This window comes from Rhipicephalus sanguineus, chromosome 3 (assembly GCF_013339695.2).
Source record: "Rhipicephalus sanguineus isolate Rsan-2018 chromosome 3, BIME_Rsan_1.4, whole genome shotgun sequence".
Lineage (NCBI taxonomy): Eukaryota > Metazoa > Arthropoda > Arachnida > Ixodida > Ixodidae > Rhipicephalus > Rhipicephalus sanguineus.
Genome location: NC_051178.1, coordinates 124,981,308 through 124,998,986, shown reverse-complemented (window position 1 = coordinate 124,998,986; position 17,679 = coordinate 124,981,308). Strand labels below are relative to the sequence as shown.

The window sequence follows — 17,679 nt, the reverse complement described above, 5'->3', positions numbered from 1 at the left end:
ACCGCGTCTGGTGTTGGTAACACCGATGTTGCTGTTGCCATCGTTAAGCAACTGTAAACAACTGGTTCTATAATAGATATGAGACTCTTCAACATATGAGTGTGCATATGCCACTTCCACATTTCTCTAGCATCATTTTGTAACGTTTCGCTAAATGTGAAAAATTACGCCACAGCCACCATTCCGCGCATGCTTCGCATAACACCAATTCCCACGGTACGTGGAATCTGCCAATTTTCTTTTTTTATGTTAACTTTCAGAAAAAAGTCCTATTTTGCAGTTTTCTTCTAGGCTGACCTAGACTCTACGAAGTAATCACACAGCCAAAAAACAAGAGTTCAGACATAATGAACAGTGCCTGGACAGTTCAGTTGTTGGAGGGAGGGCAGCAGCAAAAGTGACAGTTTGTATAAGTGGCTAAATGACAGCGATGAATTGTTTCGTTTCTTCCTTAGCTTTCATATACAGAAACCCCACATGAACTGTAGGAGGCGCCATAAAAGAATGTTGCGGGCAAATATGAACACTCATGACTATGCAATATGCAGCAATACTTTTAGACGCAGGTGTTTTGTCATTCAAGCCCTATTGTAATAGTGCCATAAAGCCACGAGTTGACCTTGGAACCTTGTTACGCATTTTGAAAAAGGGGAAAGACTCTCAGACCATGTTCCCTCTTCTTCCACAGAACAAAGTATTGGAAGAATCTGCTAAAGCCTTAGGGAGGGTCACCTACCTGCTTCTGCTGTCGTATAGAGTCTATGGCATCCCACAGGTGCTGCACCGTCTGCGGGCATGACAGCCGGCGCTTGCAGCTGGCCATGTTGGGGCCCAATTCTGCAGAGAAGAAAGGGGACGGACACATTTACACAATGCAAAACACTGGTGCACACTATGTGGTAACACGTACAGCAAGCCAAAAGTGCAGTTTTTGATGTGAAGGCCGCACGTGAGTGAGCTCTGGTAATGTTATAAAAGCCTAGGATGATGGAACCTTGAAATGGCTGTCTCGCACTTGTGAACCTCAGTTGTCACATTGAATTTTGTAACACCATCACACCTTTAAAAGAGGTGTGGTGGGCTGCAGGGTGCAAGCGGGTATGGTCACAGGATGTGACGATTTCACACGGACACACTGCAAGTCATTGACAAAGCCAGAAGGAGTTGAGGATTCAGACTCACTCTCCCAAATCATTTAAGTCATTGTAATATATAACGCACACAAACAGATGCGGCAATGCAGAATGACCCCCAAAATAATATCCTGGTGACACGCCTGCTTCAAGTCTCATAATTAACAGGTAATTGCATTTATTGCGATAGTCGCAGTACAGCAGGGCTGGTGTTTCATATGCCACACTTCACTTGGTCATAAATGCAAAACTGTACAGTTATCGAGAGATGCAATGTGGGATTGTTGTTAAGACACCTTGAGTAAAGTTTTCTCTAACATGAGCAAAAGAAAGGGCCTTCCCTCGTCTTGTCTTTTACTCTCACCACGAAAAACCTGCTCAACATAACACTCACCGTGCACATTTCAATATTGCAGGTGTTGCAACCGAAATTTAAAACAAACGTTTTTTTTTGTTGTTGTTGTATGTCTACAGCAAAATCTTCAGGCATAATAGCTTGCAGAGAACCAAACAACAGTGATTCAACAGGTCAAACATATGAAACTTTCTTGACACTTTGACAGGTGACCCATCAGGATTCGAGAGCACTGATTAATCGGCAAACTAGGTGTATTCAGATACACGACGGCCTCGAGCAGAAGCGTCAATTACGGGGCGTGAAGGTGCGCTCGCCTCGCCCGCCGTACTTGAACAAAGAAAGGCGAGAGGAAAGGCCATTGAAAGGGGGGGGGGGGGAATCTGCTTCGCCCTTTTTCCGCCCTCGTCACCTCGGACAGTGCACACCTTATCCCCAATTACCAGCTCCACTTAGTTCTGGACGTGCAAGTAAACTGTTGAAATGAACCACGCGTAAATACACTTCCAAATGTTGACCACAACGATGAGACACTTATGCTCTGCGCTTCCCTCAATGTGCACTTAGTTCGGCATGCCACCCCCTGCCCACAACGACGCCGTCTGAGTGCAGCCCCCGGGCAGATGAGAAACCTACGCCGCCTACGCCGCTACACCAAAGTGTGAACGGTTTATCAATACGCAGTCGCGCGACTGCGTGACCGCGACCGAAGACACAACAGATTCTAGCTAGACAACAAAAAAAAAAAAAAACAGTGAAGGTCAATTGGCAATGGGGGATTGACTTTCGCTTTCTTGGGGTTGCGCATTCTTGATCAGCGAACCTCAGAATGACGAGTCCAAATGAACTGAAACTTTACGAATTCATGGAATGTAGTGTCACCTGCAGCGCGACGGCGGGCGCGCGAAGGCGGCAACGGCCACGTTTGCCCCATGGTAAACTCAAGGCGGACACGGGAGCAGTGTAGCGGTACGTTTGCCGCGAGAACCTAGGGACAAATGTTGGCGCCAATTACACTGGATCGGCTTCGCCTCCGTTCGGCTATCACGGCTAGTTGTCAGTAGTTGTCACGATGACGTCAACGGCGTCGAACTGAAGATTACGTTCAATGTTATATGCGTAATAGTAGTGATGTGACCAATGTGACGCGTAGTAGTGATCGAGAGAGGGGAAGTGACCCTTATATGGATGCAACGATCACAGCGAGGTCGCAGAGTCGTTGCGCGTTTCGCTCCCACTGTCACGTGGCTCTCGTGCTCATGCGAAGCTGCGAAGCGTACAAACGCAATGCGCAACTCGATCACGTGTCAAGATAGCTACAAACTGACTAACATGAACATTAACACCACTGGCAAGACTCCCCTATCATCATGCAAGAAGAAATAAGGCAAACGCGACAAAAGCGAACCAATCGGGTCGAAAAGCGAATCTTTAGGTTGCTCTCGCGCGTGATTGGTCAGACTCGCGCTTTTGTTAGATAATTGGAGAATGCTGACCAATCACGCGAGGGCAGTGATGCCAACCCTAGAGATTTTCTACCTCTCTCAGGGATTTGGCGTCTTTTTGTTCAGTCTAGGGGTTTTCGTAAGGCTCTGGAAATGTAGCATTACGCGGCCTAATGAAGGCATTACTGCGTAATCACGATTTTTCAACTATAAAGGCCATGAAAACGGTAATTAATGCTATTTGCTGTTCTTCATTTCGGAGTTCTGCTAGTCCGAGTGAAGGCGATCGCAGTTCTGTAACGCGAGCTGGCGGGAACTGGCACATTGTCGTCGTAAGTGTTTAGCATGCACGCACGTATCATCATGAGGACCCCCCCTTACAAAAATATATTTAGACAGTCTATAGACACTCTAAAAATGGGTTTAGACAGTCTACAGACTGTCTAAATGGATTTTTGTAAGGGCCGAGTGACTGCTGCTTTGTGAAACAAAGAGAAATTTTGTCTTGTAGGGCACATGAAAACGTGCCAAGTTAACAATCGCCGCGTGCCTGCACTGCGCTAAGTCTCCATGTCTAATAACTTCGGGACCACGAGAATTTGAGAGAGAGAGAGCGAAAGTAGGGCTTACAGTTGGGCGAGTTGGTACGGATTCATTATTATGAAAACGCCGTGACGAAAGAGACGAAAAGACTGCTCTTTTTTTTTTCTTTTTTTTTTCAGACTTTCCGTCGCGCCGTGTTTATAAGAACTAAAAAATCGACAAAAATATTTGGCCATATGGGAAGCTGATCGAAAGTACACGGGATGGCTACTATAAGCCATCAAAAAAAAAATATCCACTGAAATCACGCACCGCTGATTGCAAATGTGAAAATTTTGAAACTGACCACCACCTCGCGAGCTGCAAGTACAAGAAAGGAGCTACAGACTTGCGATTGACCCAAACGACCACGTATATGGCTTCAATGAGTTGGCAAAGTGAACTTGACAAATTTGTCTGTCTCCGTCAAGGAGGTTTTTGGTCTCCGTAGCAACTCGCTCCATCTGCAAGCCCTTTATGTGTAATTACTCCACAGAAACTGCAGAAAAAAAGACCTTCCGTGGCTGTTAATATGATGCGTATATACAGGGGGGGGGGGGGCAAGGGGGGCGCCAGCCCCCCCACTGAGAAAAGTTAGGGGGGCGGAGCCCCCCCACTTTTGAGAGTGTTCGCTGTCGGCTGAACACAGGGAAACGAACAACTGTGGCGAAGTTTTCCTTCAACACAGCATTCATGTCATTCTATACTAAAATTTGCCCTATACGCTTCTGCTGTGAAAATTGTCCTCCGTGACTCAAGACCACGCACTGTAGGCTCTCTGCGGTGCAGGCCGCCTATGCGACGCTTTCGCGCCTTGCGCTCCAGCATTCCAAAGGAGGCTACCGCTGAGCAGGGACTCTATAACGCTATAACGCTCTGCACATGCATTTATTCTGCTCTGCCCGGCCTGAAATTTACATAATCGACGACGCAAATACAGGAACCAGTAAAAGGTCTATAGACCGATGAAACGCTCTTCCTGATTCAGGAGATTCATTTCCTTTCATCGAAAGGGAATAGCGTCACCGTTGCTCTATATCCAAGCTGCTGTGGGTCGATGAGAGGGCAGAAGTGTTTTAGTTGGGACGAACTGGAAGCGCTAAAGAAGGTTTCCGCTTTAGTCTCTGATTAACCTACTTCTCCTTGCTTATCGTATTGCCACGTGTGTTTCTTGCTTCATTTTGATGTATTCGGGTTTCACCCACAAAAACTGTTAGCTATGCCCAGTGCAGACCGCGCCGCAATGTTCGGGAGGCTTCGCGGTCATTTGAAATCATTCCGTTAAGATTACGCGCAGAACGCGAAGAGTCAAATCTATTCGAGAGCTTGCGCGAGCACCAACGGTAACGCTGGAAGGTTTGATGAGACGTAATAAAGACGGCGCGTTCCAGCGATAATCACGTTACTCGACGGCCGACCACTCTTCTCGCCGCTATCAGTGCGCAGCGTGTATCGCTTGTATAATGAGTTCATTTTCCAGGCACAAGTTCACCCACACGAAGAGTTTCGCGTTTCCCAGTCTTGCTGCAGACTTCTTCACCGTCATAACCACGGGACAATATATGGTAGCTTGCAGCGATTGCGGCGGCTTGCAATAAGGCGACGAATGGGGCAGTGGACTCGAGCACATTGGGAAGCCCAGTTTTCGAGCTTGTCCCGCAGCTTGTTCTACTAGACCAGGACGTGGTCAAGGTCCATGGTTTTCTGGACTAAGGAGATTGAATTGACAGCCGGCTTAGTTGGCCTTGATTCACCTTGAATTGACTTGTACAGCGCAATATACAACTCGCACGACAAAGAAGCACACACGAGCAGCGATGTTAATTTCTCTCTCTGAGTTCACAGAGCTGTATACGGGCACGAACAGCTCAACGTCGTTATACAAGTGAAAACATTTTATATACTCCTATGAATAAAACTCGCCAGCTGCTATAATTACAGCCTCTGCCTGTGTGATCGGCGGCAGCCTTCTTGAATTACGTTCAGAATAAGACACTTTCCTGCTATTCCGAAAAAAGTTTAGGTATCGTTCAGCATAGTAATGGGCTTTTTAGTGTACATATGTCACTGTAACGCCTCGCGATTTCACAGATTTGTGACGTCGCGCAACAAGCAGGCGATTTTATGGCACACCAACAAAGTTTTACCAATGGCGAAGAACCAATGGCCAAAAATAGTGTGTTCTCTTACTTTTTTACGCAGTCGTGCATAGCAGCATAAGCGGACACTACGCGATTGATCATTTTCGCGTCATTTGTTGCATCACGTTCGGTGTTGTGTGCATCACCCAGAAAATTTCGACCAGTCAAACAGCTAATGACGAATGCGGAAGCAAACAATGCGGGGTAGTTTAACGTTATAATCGCCCACATTTTTGTCAACGAAAATTAACGTTAACACCGTTAGCACAGGCGTATTTACTTGGAGGGGCCGGAAGGGCATCCAAGCAATGTTGCAAATACAAATGCGATGAGTATAAATGTACTACGCCTCTAATGCCACAAATTCTTACTTTTTTAAAGGAAACTCGTGGTTGACAAATTAACAACAATTGTAATATAATAGTAATATAACAGTAGTAATAATAATAAAACGCACGAAAAACACTATTTCGACTAGGAGAAAACAAGGTATAATATCATATACACAAACCTGAATATGTGCAAGAAAATGTGGCACTAATTAATGCAAAAAAAAAAAGGTGCACTCATTACTACCTACATTAAAACGCTATTATTAGTGAGCAGCTTTTAGACATTAACGAAATTTCACTGAATGATACAAATCTATGCTACTGGAAAGGCCGCCGCCCCGCCACGGTGGTCAAATGGTTATGGGAATCGAATCCCGGCCGCGGCGGCTGCATTTTCGATGGAGGCGAAAATGTTTGAGGCCCGTGTACTTAGATTTAGGTGCACGTTAAAGAACCCCAGGTGGTCGAAATTTCCGTAGCCCTCCACTACGGCGTCTCTCATAATCATATCTTTGTTTTGGGACGTTAAACCCCAGATATTATTATTATTATGGAAAGGCCGCCATCGACATAACTATATTGATGCATAAAGTTGTGTGTTTATTGTACAAGAAGTGTTGCTTGTAATACTACTACATGCATAACATACGTATGTATGGTTGTCCCAGTGTGTGCTACGTAGGACTGAGCGTGCTTCTTTCATAGTGTTATTAAACACAGCTAAGCAATTTCTCCCTCTGTATATCAAAAATCACATGAAACTGAGCGCGAATGAAGAAGTTATCCCTCTCTCCCTCCCTATATATATATATATATATATATATATATATATATATATATATATATATATATATATATATATATATATATATATATATATATATATATATATATATCACACAAGACAAGACGCACCAGGACGCCAGCCAAACACTGAAGCAAATGAAATGCTGCGCAGCGCGCAGCAAAGTTCCAGCGGCGAAGGCACCCGACTACACGGAGTGAGACCGCGAGAGGGCAAGTCCTTCTGCCTCTCTTCGGTAGGGCAAGAAAAGAGATCCAACGCCGCAGACATCTCAAGCAAACCCCGGAGGCCCGTTGTAATGTCAGCACCAGCTTTGACGTCGTGCCGTTGATCCCTTGAGCGTGTGCACTTCTCTTCCCCTTGTGGGGTGCGCCTGGCAGCGGGAGCCCTGCTCCGGGAAGGATTATATAGAGAATCGCGTGCATGGGAATCCTCCGCCGGTCAAATCTCGCAGACGATATAGTCGCCAGTGACAGACATAACGGCGTTATATTTTCCTCGACCTAGAAGCGTTCCGACAGAAGAAAGGGTGTCCCTTGCAATTATCAAACATCAAAAACGCGGTAATTGTACACGGCTCAGCACAATATTACGTTCGTTAGCAGCAACCTGAAAAAAAAATGTCTCGTATTTCAGTGTTATCAATTAATGTGTATCAATTAACTGACTTCTTAAGTGCCACATTTAGGCCATGCCAATAAGAGGCGTCAGAGCATTTTCGAAAACAACGTCAGTTACTTGCTACAAGCTTATATATACGTCGCGCCCGCTGAACACCTAATCAAACAACAACAGGCGTCGCCAAGCCCTTCAACAAAGAAAGTGCCCGAACAAGTGGGAACACAAATGCATCCGATACAGCAACAATTGAATAACATGTAGTAAGAAATTCAGAAAACACACACTTCCTCGTAAAAAAGCCACGAGGAAGCGCCCTGCAATGTGATATATAATACACAGTACGAAGGGGGAGATATTAGAGGGAGAGTGAGTTAGCACTGACCCCGCGGCCGACGTCAAAGTGTATGGAAGAAGGGCGTGCGGCCACCGCCGCTACGCACGCAAGGCCAACGCGTCACGCCTCCCCGCGCCGCTGGCAGCGAGCGGAGGGGGCTGGCGAAGCCACGAGCTTATAAAAGCCGGGCAAGCGCCGTGGGCCAAGCCATGACACGACAGCCGCCACGGTTTCCCTGGACGTCCACCGCTACTCGCCGCCAGGGTACACAAGCACGGTAGGGCGGCGCCCTCCCCAGCGTCGTCGTCATCGGGTCTGTCGTCGGCAGCAGCAACAGACGCATCACGCGCGACGCGAGAGGCCGAACGCCTCCTCTGCGCCGAAGCAACGACGAGGGCACCACGCACAGCGGCGGTCGCTCGCGGCCCGCTCGCTGCACGGCCGACGCTGTTACCGGGGGGCTCCAGAGGGCTCCAGCGCCTAAAGAGTCACGGACTATAAACAGGAAGAACACAACACGAGCGCTAACTTTCAACAAGTGGGTTTATTTGATAATCGGAGCACATATATGGGTTACATACACAATATTCATCCGCCACGGTAACTGTGAAGCGCACAGACAACGCGCTTTCTATATTAACAGTGAAGCCGTTTAAGCTAGCCGTAAATTGTGCGGGCTATTAGAAATCTATCATCATCATGAACGGGTATGTGCCACAGAAATTGGGCAAATCCCACTACTCACCACTGGTTCACTCAGAGAGAGAGAGAGAAAGAAAAGAGAGAAAAAAAACTGAGAGAAACAATGGGAATACTGACATAAAAAGATAAATAAAGACAGAGAAAGATATAGAAACAGAGAGAAAGAAATAAAAACAAAAAGATCACGAGAAAAAAAGCAGAGATAAAGAAAGAGAGGAAAGACAATTATAAAGATAAAAAAGAGCGAGAGAGAGAGAAGCAAATAGAAAGAAAGAGATACAAAATAGAGATACAAGAAACAAACAGAAGGAGATAGAAGGAAAAAAATAATGAGAAACAAGAAAGGCCACCCAGCTGCGCTGTTCCTTCAGGCTTGGCACTATAGTGCGAAGCTGATAGGGAACGGGAAAAGCAACGGCGGCTGCGAGAAGAGCCCGAAGCGATGGAAGCCCATCGAGCCTACGCCGACGTGCCCGTAGATCTACGAGAGGTGCGAACGCTCGGTTCTGGAGTTCGGACATCCGTGTCGTGGCTAATCTATAGCTAAAGCCTAGCAACAACCTAGAAGCAACCAGACTAGACTTCAGAATGGTCCAGTTTCGCAATTTCAAGCCTTGCGCGACTTTGTACAAGCTTCGCCAAGCTTTTTTTCCTATGTTTTGCTGATCCCACTTGTTGAACGTTAGCGCTCGTGTTGTGTTCTTCCCGATGTCCTTGTCATTTTTCCAAGCGCTTTGCAGTTACTATACGGCACATGGCGTTTTGTGGCGCAAGGGCCAATGGTCGCCAAAAAGCGCCAAGATATAATGAGCCACGCCGTTGTGGAGAACTGCGCGTTAATTATGGCCACCTTTATAACGTGCGCCCAAATCTAAGTACTACATGGCGTTCTTGCGTATCGCCCCGATCGGAGTGCGGCCGCCGGGGCCAGGAATCGAACCCGCGTCCTCGAGCATTGCAGATAGGCTAGCTACCGAAGAGCTTGAGTTTTGCGGTATAAGAAGGGCCAAAGCGCCAAGTGCACATACTATCGGAACATAATTAAAACGCCCAACTGATTGGAACGCTTATTTTACAGGGTGTCCGAAATATCATGCAGCACGATTTCAAAAAAATAGGAACGTCGTTACGCGAAGTACACCTATAGTGCATATTGTTCCCAGTATACTGTACACTAGCCGCTGCTAATGTTTTTGTTAAAGAGGTTTAGTTAATTAGTCCTAATTATTTTTTAACAGTATCGAACCGCAGGGTGCGCTGGGAGGAGGCTCTGCTCAGCTCCGCAATAGAAGAACAACTTTAGGCCGTCCAGCGAGCCGAGGAAGCCGCCCGAGCCCAAGGGCTCACGGCCGATGCCTAGGCCGGGGTTGAGACCCAACCCGAATCAACTTCGCTTGACTTTATAAATAAAGTTATTTCTTCTTATTCGACAAATACTCACCTAATCATTTACATGTCAATGAGACATATGTAGGCATGTTCAAATGACATCTAACTGCACTATTTTCAACAACGTATACTAATTGCGTGCTCGCCTTTTCTGGCTAATAAAGAAAGCCCGCGAAACCTGAAAAATGACACGTGGCTAGACTGCACCGAGCATTAGAGTCACTGCATATGCTACCTTTAGGTAGCAGAGTTACGGATCTGTCTTCCAAACGCCGCTAGCAACCATGCGTTGCGGAGAAGCTGACGCTCGGGCCAATTTTTGTATTTCTCGATGATGGCGCCGCTGCAGCAAACTGGATTGACACTAGTCATTCACAGTAAAGCTTGCGTATATACACACGGACACATACAAACGCACGCACGAACACACATAAAGTATGGTTGAACCCCCCCCCCCAAAAAAAAAAAAAAAAAATCTGCTTAACATGTCCGGCGGGTCGAATACCGGCGATAAACATTGATTATCGATTACTAGTGTTAATTAAGTTCGCCGCAGCGGCGGCGTCGAAAAATACAAAAAGATGGTTGATCCCTCCGTCTTAGGAATCGGAAAAACACGAAAGTAAAGCGCGCATCAGGAAGCAGCGCCCTCAAAAGAGGATCAGCTTTTGCGAGTGGGAGGGTAGTCACGCGTCATTTTTCATATTTCGCGTGCTTTCTTTATCAGCCGGGAAAAAATGAGCACGTAATTAGTACGTTGCTGAAAAACAGCGCAGTTATATGTCATTTGAGCATGCCTACATATGCCTCATTGACATTTTAATGATTAGGTTAGTACTTGTCGAGTTAAAAACATAATCAGTACTAATTAACTAAACCTCATTAACGAAAAAATTAGTAGCGGCCACTACAGTATATTGGGAACAATATGCACTTGGTGTGCTTCGCGTAACGACGTTCCTCTTTTTTTTTTTTTTAACTAGTGCTGCTAGTGCTGCGTGATATATGGGACGCCCTGTACATGGTTTGGAGTGCGAGTTTAACCATCGTTACAAATACACGAAGGTCGGGAAATTGAAATCCGCCGTTGGAGTAGGTTCGGAATCGTTGGCTCTTCTAAGTATGCTGGCTCGACTGTATCGGCGCCGAAGGGGAACAGCGTCGACTGGTCGCGCAGGCGGTCGAGATGCTGGGCCTACGAATTTGGCTGAATAAAAGTCTATTACTACTGCTACTACTACTAAACTATCAGTTTCAGTTGAATGTACGGTAGTAAAAGGAAAATGGAAATGAACGTAGGCGAAAATGCCAACTAGAGTTACTGTATATGCTACCTTTAGGTAGCATATACCAGGCACGTAGCCAGGATTTTTTTTCGGGGGGGGCCCAAGGCCTAATTGTTCGAAAGAAAGTATTTCCATGGCAAAAATAAAACAAAAGTTGCCCGGGAATATAGAAGGCCGGACGAATTTCGGGGGGGGGGGGGGGGGGCCGGGCCCCCCGGGCCCCCCCCCTTGCCTACGTGCCTGGCATATACAGTAACTCTAATGCCGGTAATTAACACACATATAAATACCCAAGAAAGTATAACGGCAGAACACCGCAGCCGCCACGACAGCTAAAGTGGCAATTGCCGCGTTGCGCGCGCATTGGAGGAAATGTGGGCTCACCGCGTGCGGCAGGGTGGCTTTCGTCCAATTTCCTTACGATTTCGTTTAATGTTTTTGACCTTGAATAATAATAATAATAATAATAATAATAATAATAATAATAATAATAATAATAATAATAATAAGAAACATACTTCATTCCGCTAAGCATCTTCTCGATTCTTTTTTTTCCATTAGCTTCATATGGTTCAAAAGAAAAATAAAATTAACCTTCGTGTCTAAATCCTCGATTTATTTTAAATTAATAATAACGTGACGGTCTGTCAGCGCGCGTGCACTGGGCACTCCATCGTCTATTAGCGGAGAGTTTCTAACATCAATATAGACATATGTGCTATATATTATCTATATATTAAATAATATTATATTACTGAATAATATAATATAATTTAACAATTTAGGAGCCGTGCCGCTTACACAGTCATCACTTCAAACCGCGCAGCATTTACTTCTTTTCTGACCTCAAGAGAGAGGAGGATAATTCGAGACGAAAATAGCACCCGCCAATCGCTCTGCATATACCACCGATAACGGAGATGACTCAACGGAAAAAGCTGATAGCCGTGAAGCACAGCGACTTTGCCGCCAAACGACAAATTGCGCGCGCTCCATCCACAGTGCTGGCTGGCTGGCTGCGTCGAAGCATGAGCAGCAACGACAACAAAGGAAGCAGCAATTACTGCTACGTTAATATAACTACACGAACTTAATTTACCTTTGTCGACAACGTGTTACGCTACTCTGCGGTAATGAGTCGGGGCAGTAATTGGAGAGATTGAAGTCGTACTTCGTGCACGAACAAAAAGAATTCATCGTGCAAGACTTCACAACCCGTCGAAGCTGCCTCTGAGACGTCAAGGCAAAAAAAAATGTACACGCGGGGTCTTCTGTCGTGACCATTCTTTCTGTCGTGTTGTCTTTCTTTCTAACCAAATCCGCGCTCCCCTACGCAAGGAAATACACGCGGGGATAAGTGCACGTGGTGAATCGAGGCACCCCGTATCGTTACTACACGTGGGCTTTTGTGTATCACGTTGTGGCCAGCGCAATTTACGCTGTCTATATCGTCTTCCGGCCGCGGACTAAACAGCACACATCGAAGAAACAGCGTAGATGGCGTTGACATCGGCGACGCTACCTCACCGCCACTACTAATCACCCGTCAGATGTCAACTCACTCACCGAAAAGCCCTCTCAAGGAAAACACGCCCGACAAGGACCATCGTGATGCTGCGATGGGCGCAGTGGCGTAGTGAGCCTCCGCGTAGTACGCTAAGTCAGCCTTGTCACGATCTTCACAGCGCGTCACGTCACATTCCAACACCGTCCAGCAGCCGATCGAGAAAACGCGAGGCATGCGGCCACCGCACAACACACGGCGGCGATATCCTTCCTTCGAGGTGTGTGTACACTTCCGAGGGCGAGTAGTCACTGCTCAAGTCGATCAGTCACGTCGCCTCGTCACTGAAGTCACGTGGTCTTTTTATGGTGGCCTACCGATGTCCACCAAGGCACCGCCGACACCCCTCACAATCTCCAAGAAACACAAAGACGGAACACAAACTGACCATAAAAGGCGGCCGCGAGAAGAGAAGACACGAGGGGAGAAGATAAAAAGACCCAGAAAAGAGAAGAAAACTTCAAAAGAGACCAAGATAGGAGAATGAGAGGGACGAATGGGTGCAAGGTGGTTGGGGGGTGAGGGTGTACAAAGAAGACAGATGGAATACCAGGAGACGAAAGACTGACAACAGTAACAAAGCGGCGTCGATGATTCGCTGGAACAGAAGCTGCCGCCAGTTCCACTTTTGCTAGGAAAATGGGCGACGGTGCACAGTACCTGGGAAATGGGGAAGAAGGGACGTCCACGACAGGAGAGACAGCGAAAGAAAGAGAGCACGCAGCCCACTTTGTAAAGAGGGTGCGGTGGTCTTGCCACTCAGCACAGCAACACAGCTCAGCTTTTTGACTCTACAAGGCCACGGGACGTGAAAAAGCCCGCGAATGCAGAGATAAGCGCTTCCCTTTTCTTTCCCCTCCGGGGCCTCCCGCACGGGGAGTCGTCGTATTCTTCAGAACCGCAACGCCGCAGTTGCGACGGCTACGAGCCATTGCCGAGGGCTAACAAGCCGATAATTGCAGCCGCCGCGCCACGAGACGCAGCAGCGCACCGCTTTGAAATGCAACCGCGTGAGAAACTATGTATAAAGATAACGAAGATGAAGAAAAAGCCCGCTGCCGGTGTTCCCCAAACGAACCGTGGAAAGAACGCGTTTTACGACTTTCGAAGCGGAAAACACAAAGCCGTTGGGTGATGCGGATAAAAGCGAGAGATCGGTGGGGGGGTTCGGAAGGGAGGGTGCCGGAGAACCTTCGAACTATTCGGGGTTAAGACGTCTAACAGGTTGCAACGTGTACGTAAGCAACAGGCTATCGCGTCTCCCACGTGAAAGGAGTTGCCGCCCATCGGTCAACTCGTGTGGAAGGTCTCGAAAAAACGAGTTCTTTCGAAGCTGTCAAAAGGGGGCGACGGCTACCGAAACACGCACCGGTGCGGAGTCACGTGTGACATTGGAAGTAGAAACAAACAAAGCCTAGCGGCAGTTAAAAAATAACGGCTTAAACCGTAGTTTAACCGTTCAACCATCTCGGAAGGATTCCATGGACAGCCCTACTTTCGCAGCACAGTGTCGGTACCACTCACTCGCTGCGATGCTCTCACGTCATGGTATCCGAGCTATCTATCCATCATCCCCGCTCATGTGAGAGGCGCATGCAGCGTCAAGTGCACGTAGCACGCGGCCTACTGTACGCTTCCCAACTTGGTGGTACATCGAGCTGACCACGAAAATGTATGCTTGCGGCACGTAGGCTCCAGCTGCCACTCACTCCTCCCCTCTGGGAAACCACTGCGCCGACGTCATTCAAGGCACGACGACGGTCAGCACCGGACATCTGCTGCCAATACACACATCGAGCGAGATCGCGCGCACTTCCTATACGTTATTGACACAAGCTGCTGGCACAAGCTCAATGCGCGGCAACAAATGCCTGCGCGAACGGAACTGTGCACGATGCGACCAGAGCGCTCATCGACGAGACCCCATTTCCTTTTCTTTTTGTTTTCTTTTTTTTCAATACGTCGACGAAAAAGTAAAATAAAGAAAAAAGACACAACGCGGCGGCTTTTTTCACTTAGCAACGAGCGCGACTCGAAAGGAGAGAAAAAAAAAGGGGGGGGGGGAGAAGGTCCAATGGAAGGAAGGCGAAAAGGCAGCGGACAGGTGTACTCCACATATACAAGGGGAGAATATGCACGCGCCAGGTAGGAGGGAAGGAAAGCCAGGCCGAGGGTTTCCGATATTACACGTATACTACGGTATATATATACAGGAGAAGACAGAGAGCGGGCGGTCCGACCGCGGCAATCGATAAGTCGATACGCCGCCCGCCTTGAAAACATAAGCGCACAAATTCTCCCGATCCGCGAGCGTCAACGCTTATATAGCGCTGCAGGCCGCGGAAGGGGGAGGGCCGAATTGCAGCAACGGTCAGTCTTGCGCCGCCTGACTGAATAACGGAACACTATATATCATACAGCCTTAATTAAGAGACGTGTATTGCGACGATTCGTGCATAGGTGTATACGTCATGCCGTTAAAGAAAGGCCCGGAGCTGTATCTCGCGGAGGACAACGCGCATTTCGTGCGCAGTGACAGATTTCATCGCGGTTGCAGTAAGGGTACAGTGGACTTAGCGAATCAGTGCCCGCAAAATGGAGGACTGCTGATGATAGGGAGAATCGCCATCCATTCGCATGTAGTACGATAGAGAGACAGAGAGAAAAAAAAAGAGAGATTTATTGCGGTAGAAAAGCTCAGAGGTGGGTGGACCTAAAACCCATCCATGCGTTTTCCGCCGGCTGTCACTGCGCCAACTCGTCCGCCCCCTCTCCCTTTACACCGGTTCCCCGCCTAGCGGAAGCCGAAGTGCCGCCATGATGTTTCTGCTGCTTTTCCGGTTGATGCACCTGCCCCATGCCGGCCCATGCCCTCGCGACGCAGAAACACCGAGCGAAAACTCGCTCGGCGGCAGGCAGTTTACGACGAACCTCAAAACAACAACACTTGCGAAACGGAGAAGCAAATATGAGCTTTCTCGCGTGTGCACATGCGTGAGGTGGACCCAACACCCTATGGAAAACTTTTTCTAGAGGGCGTTGGTGGACCTGAATCAAAAGTTTTCACCTGCTACTCAGCGTTGGGGAAGGGGTGCAAAGAGAGCGGAAGAGATAATGTGTTAAGTACGAGTATATGAACGTGAATGAACTTTAACATAGACAAATACTCTTTCAAGAGAAAACCGCACGGGTTTCTGAGAACGCTTTCTATAGCTTGCACGTGACGTCCTTGACGCACGTTCTTGACGTACGGTATATACTTCAACTCCCTTCTTTGGTTGCCTTGAAAGTTCAGTTTAAGTTCAGAGGGCCCCCTTTAAAATTACAAGCATGCCGAGGGTCGGTGCGCCAACAGTACTTACACGAGACGCGAACGCAATATTCCGACAAGACACTGCTACATACAACATATGTAATCGTACATGTATGGCAGCAACACTCAACAAGCGCTTGGACGTCAAAGGCGCGCGACAGAGGATTTACTAAAATATAATCACGTTTATAAAGATGTGTCTTGTAGTGTACATATAACCTCGTCCGAAAAGACGATTTACGTCGGCATAATGGCAGAACGTGCGTTGAGAAAAGCTGCTTCGCTATCGCACATATCTAATGAAGTGGCAAAGCTCACATACGTTTAAAGAACGAGTAAAACGCGTTCGCGCGGCGTGTGCCTCTGCACGCTATATACGCATAAAAACAGATTGACATATGAAAAGAAAGAAAGAAAGAGAAAGAAAGAAATGAGCTCCCCTTCAAGGAGTGTTGACACCAAAACCTTCGATGAAGATTTCCATAACTCTTGCCAATTTAGGAGGTAGAAAACCACCGAATGACAGCGAAAATAAGTACTATCACGTGACGGCAACACCACGTGAAGCACCGAAGCGGTGACGTATAGCTAGAGTGTTTCTAGTGATGTGCCGTCTCGTATACATTTAACACGTGCGCCTCCATTTTGCGTCACCGCGGTTCTACCGAAACGCACATGCAGCTGCGTCTCCCGGCAGCGAGACCATGCACGTCGCTATCGCTATCGACGTCTGGGGAATCCGACCATGAGCGTCCGCCTGGACGCGAGTAAGAAGAGGTAGCAAACCATTTAGTTTGTGGTCCCTTCGCATATGACACTGAAATGTTTTCCTTCTACACGTGGTCGCAGTCATCATGTTCGCCGTACACAGCTCCAACGTCACCTTTTGCAGCTCTCTCTTGAAGTTTCCGCTAACAGCTATCGCGATAAGTGCGGAATAGGAGCCGCTTCATTTCTGTACTCCAAAATTCAAACGAATTACCTTTAAGTCGTCTGTTCTCATGAAATTCGTCACAGCATCAAGCACGCAAACTTCATGCTGCAGTCAGTTTGGTGTCCCGTATACCATCCGATTTTGGTGTCTACATCCCCTTGAGTTACAATTGCCAGGGTTTTACGTCCCAAAACCACGATGTGATTATTATGTGAGACACCGTAGTGGAGGGCTCCGTAAGTTTAGACCACCTGGGGTTCTTTAACGTGCGCCTAAATCTATAGGTACACGGACCTCTCGCATTTCGCCTCAATAGAAATGCGGCCGCCGCGGTCGGGATCGGCGATACCGACAGAATAGATACCAAGAGATCGTTCCGTGAAGCAGGGGATAACGTTCGGCTGGGTTTAACATACATACGAGGCGTCGGCCACACCGTTTACGCCGCACGTGCACGCGTATAAACACGCGCCGTGTAGGGAACGTACCTCTGCATGCAACATCCGGTGGTTGCTGCCGCTGCGCGATACGGCAGCATGCAGGTCAACCGATGCCTCGCCTGTGTATAGTCGCGTATACGCATAGAAGGAATAGAGGCGGCATTTGCCGCGTTTAGGAATGGCACCGCTCCGTCTAGGAACCGAATTCGCCTGCCTGGTCGCCAGCGAAAACAAAATTCTGAAGCCTGTAGCCGGTAGCAACTAAACTTCGTTACACAAAATAAGAAGTGCATATACGATAGC

The 17,679-nt window shown here is 47.6% G+C and overlaps 3 protein-coding genes across 6 annotated transcripts in view; 1 reads left to right on the top strand and 2 right to left on the bottom strand.

The window, feature by feature from the left end:
- LOC119387083 (WAS/WASL-interacting protein family member 1) overlaps positions 1 to 17,679 on the bottom strand; it is a 259,526-nt gene that overhangs the window by 175,925 nt on the left and 65,922 nt on the right. The gene's annotated exons all lie outside the window — the stretch shown is intronic.
- The window catches only part of LOC119387093 (ATP synthase subunit b, mitochondrial), a 234,185-nt gene that overhangs the window by 191,823 nt on the left and 24,683 nt on the right, over positions 1 to 17,679 (top strand). The window lies entirely within an intron of this gene.
- LOC119387084 (zinc finger MYND domain-containing protein 11) overlaps positions 1 to 17,679 on the bottom strand; it is a 67,386-nt gene that overhangs the window by 26,650 nt on the left and 23,057 nt on the right. For 2 of the 3 annotated variants that reach the window (XM_037654387.2, XM_037654388.2), the window contains exons 1-2: positions 2,371 to 2,437; positions 737 to 837 (exon numbers count right to left, since the gene is read on the bottom strand). In XM_037654387.2, coding sequence (XP_037510315.1) covers positions 737 to 837; positions 2,371 to 2,422 — 153 coding nt within the window. In that variant the 5' untranslated portion in view covers positions 2,423 to 2,437. Of the gene's footprint in view, positions 1 to 736; positions 838 to 2,370; positions 2,438 to 17,679 lie in introns of those variants that run through there. The other variant, XM_037654391.2, reaches the window with a different exon arrangement.